Here is a 2940-nt window from a genome sequence, read left to right as displayed (position 1 = left end):
GTGCAGAACTACTGCGTTGGGGACTGCTCCAGGTGCTGGGGCGTCCACCCTGGGGGCTGGGCGGCGAGAGGAGAGAGTGATTGCTTTCCCTTTCCTCTAGAAGCCCCCCTCTGGCCAGCTCGCTTAAGGACCCGCCTCTCCCCTTCCCATGTTGGACCCCACCCGTCCGGGGTAGGCTAGTGAGCTAGGGGTACCAGACCGCCGGCGTCGCCCACTGTGCCAGTGGAGCCCGGGACTTGAGCCCGCCTCTACTCCTCGATTGGGCGCTCATTTAAATGTCCGGCCCCGCCCCGAGGTCGGGGCGCCTATATAAGGTGGCTCGGCGGGCGGCGGGCGGCATTCTGGCGCGGAGCGGAGCGGTGGCGGGCGCAGCTAGCGGGTCGGGCGCCGAGAGGGGGTGCAGCTCGGTTTCCCACCCCCCCCGATACCCCTCCCCCTCAGGCTCGAGCCCCACCCCTCCGCCGGCCAGGCCGACCCGGCCGAACTATCCCCTGCGGCGCGAGCCCGGGGCGGTCCCGGGCGCCCCCCCAGCAGACCCCCCATCATGGGCAGTCAGAGCTCCAAGGCTCCCCGGGGCGACGTGACCGCCGAGGAGGCAGCAGGCGCTTCCCCTGCTAAGGCCAACGGACAGGTGGGTGCGCTCGGCACGGCCCGACCTGGCCCCCTCCTCCCGTACCTCGCCCCCTCTGGGGCCCTGGGCCGGGGCCGCGCGCTTTGTCCGGCCCGGGACACGCGGCGCCCCCTCCCCCGCCCGGTCCCTTTGTTCTCGGCGCCGCAGCCCCCGCGGGCGAAGCGAGGGGAGGGGCGGGGAGGGGGCGCCGGCCCGGCCCCGCCGCCTTCTTTGTTTGCGGCCCCGGCCCCCGGCGCTGCCCCCGGCCGCCCCGAGTGCCGCGCGGGGAACAAAGGCGCTGCCCGGCCGCGCCAAGGGGGCGCCCAGGGGCCGCGGGGCGGGTTCCCGGGGGGGAGGGCACTCCACCCGCAGACTCGACCTCGGTGGCTCACGGCCTTTTTTTAGTGGGGAGTCGAGATGTGGGGAGAGCTGGGTGGGGGGCCGCTTGCACAAAGCGGGAGGCTGGGAAAATGGGCCGTCCAGGTGGGGAGAAGAGCGCCCCGTGGCGGCTTCCCGCCCGATGTCGGCTTGTTGGGCTCGCCCGCCTGCCGGGGATCGGCGGCGGCGAGCGGGTACCCGCCGAATGGAGAGCGCGCCCCGGGGGAGGTGGGTGGGGGGCCACGGGACCCCAGCGCCTCCTGCCGGCCGCGGCCTCTGCGCGCTCGGCCCCCGCGCGCTCGTGAGGACAGGAGGGAGATGTTTGACGGGATCCCGGTGTGGGTGAGGCTACAAGCAGCCTTCCGGATTGCAGAAGAATCGGGATCCCATTGCCTGGAAGAGGTCCGCGGCGGGCTGGGGGAGGAGGGGTAGAGCCCTGGCCCTCATTGCTGTCTCCTCTGCCCTGCAGGAGAATGGCCACGTGAAAAGCAATGGAGACTTATCCCCCAAGGGTGAAGGGGAGTCGCCCCCCGTGAACGGAACAGAGGAGGCAGCCGGGGCCACTGGCGATGCCATCGAGCCAGCACCTCCTAGCCAGGGCGCTGAGGTCAAGGGGGATGCCCCCGCCAAGGAGACCCCCAAGAAGAAGAAGAAATTCTCTTTCAAGAAGCCTTTCAAATTGAGTGGTCTGTCCTTCAAGAGAAATCGGAAGGAGGGTGGGGGTGATTCGTCTGCCTCCTCACCCACCGAGGAAGAGCAGGAGCAGGGGGAGATCGGTGCCTGCGGCGAGGAAGGCACAGCCCAGGAAGGGAAGGCTGTTGCCACCCCTGAAAGCCAGGAGCCCCAGGCCAAGGGGGCAGAGGCTAGTGCTGCCTCCAAGGGAGGAGACACAGAAGAAGAGGCAGGGCCCCAGGCTGCAGAGCCATCCACCCCCTCGGGGCCGGAGAGTGGCCCTACACCTGCCTGCGAGCAGAAGGAGTAGCTGGGTGGGGGCAGGTGGGTGATCTCTAAGCTGCAAAAACTGTGCTGTCCTTGTGAGGTCACTGCCTGGACCTGGTGCCCTGGCTGCCTTCCTGTGCCCAGAAAGGAAGGGGCTGTTGCCCCCTCCCAGCCACGTTGCCCTCTCCTTTTCCCTCCTGTGGATTCTCCCATCATCCATCTGGCCTTCCTCTTAAGGCCGGTTGAGGATGGTCCCTTGCAGTTTCCCAAGTTAGGTTAGTGATGTGAAATTCTCCTGCCCCTGGCCCTACCTCTGCTGTCCCTACCCCTGAAGAAGGCAATTGCTGGTTTTCTTCCCCAGTTCTTTTCCAAGTAGGTTTTGTTTACTCCCCAAATCCCTGAGCCAGATGTGGGGTGCCTACACTCCCAAACCCTGAGTGTCCAGCCTTCCCCCCTGTTGAGTTTTTAGTCTCTTGTGCTGTGCCTAGTGGCACCTGGGCTGGGGAGGACACTACCCCTGTCTAGGTTTTTATAAATGTCTTACTCAAGTTCAAACCTCCAGCTTGTGAATTGACTGTGTCTCTTTTTTGACTTGGTAAGCAAGTATTAGGCTTTGGGGTGTGGGGGGGAGGTCTGTAATGTGAAACAACTTCTCGTTGTCTTTTTTCCCCCTCCCATTGTTGTAAATAACTTTTAATGGCCAAACCCCAGATTTGTACTTTTTTTTTTTTCTAACTGCTAAAACCATTCTCTTCCACCTGGTTTTACTGTAACATTTGGAGAAGGAATAAATGTCGTCCCTTTAGTAGTGCTTTTTAATGAGTGGTCTTCTGGGGGTAGGGCAAGAAGATCGGTTAACCTCAACCCTCGAGGCGGGGATTAAGGTGAGGGGTAAGTCTGTGGGGTTGTTACGTTGTTCAGGGAGTTGCCCAGGTTCTCATGGACACCAGAAGGGCACGGAAGTGGAGTGGAAATCAACTCAGGGACACTGCTAGGACACAAACTCAGGAGGA

At 63.8% G+C, this 2940-nt stretch overlaps 1 protein-coding gene across 1 annotated transcript; it reads left to right on the top strand.

The window, feature by feature from the left end:
• The first annotated feature begins 307 nt into the window (after positions 1 to 307).
• MARCKSL1 (MARCKS like 1) lies at positions 308 to 2732 on the top strand. Its single transcript, XM_059376198.1, has 2 exons — positions 308 to 631; positions 1458 to 2732. Exons 1-2 carry the CDS (start codon positions 545 to 547, stop codon positions 1968 to 1970), a joined length of 600 nt encoding a protein of 199 aa, XP_059232181.1. The 5' UTR covers positions 308 to 544; the 3' UTR covers positions 1971 to 2732.
• Positions 2733 to 2940: the final 208 nt, after the last annotated feature.

Source organism: Mustela nigripes, chromosome 14 (genome assembly GCF_022355385.1).
Source record: "Mustela nigripes isolate SB6536 chromosome 14, MUSNIG.SB6536, whole genome shotgun sequence".
Classification (NCBI taxonomy): domain Eukaryota; kingdom Metazoa; phylum Chordata; class Mammalia; order Carnivora; family Mustelidae; genus Mustela; species Mustela nigripes.
Note: the sequence above shows the minus strand (reverse complement) of the source record. Positions and strands in the feature narration are given on the sequence as shown.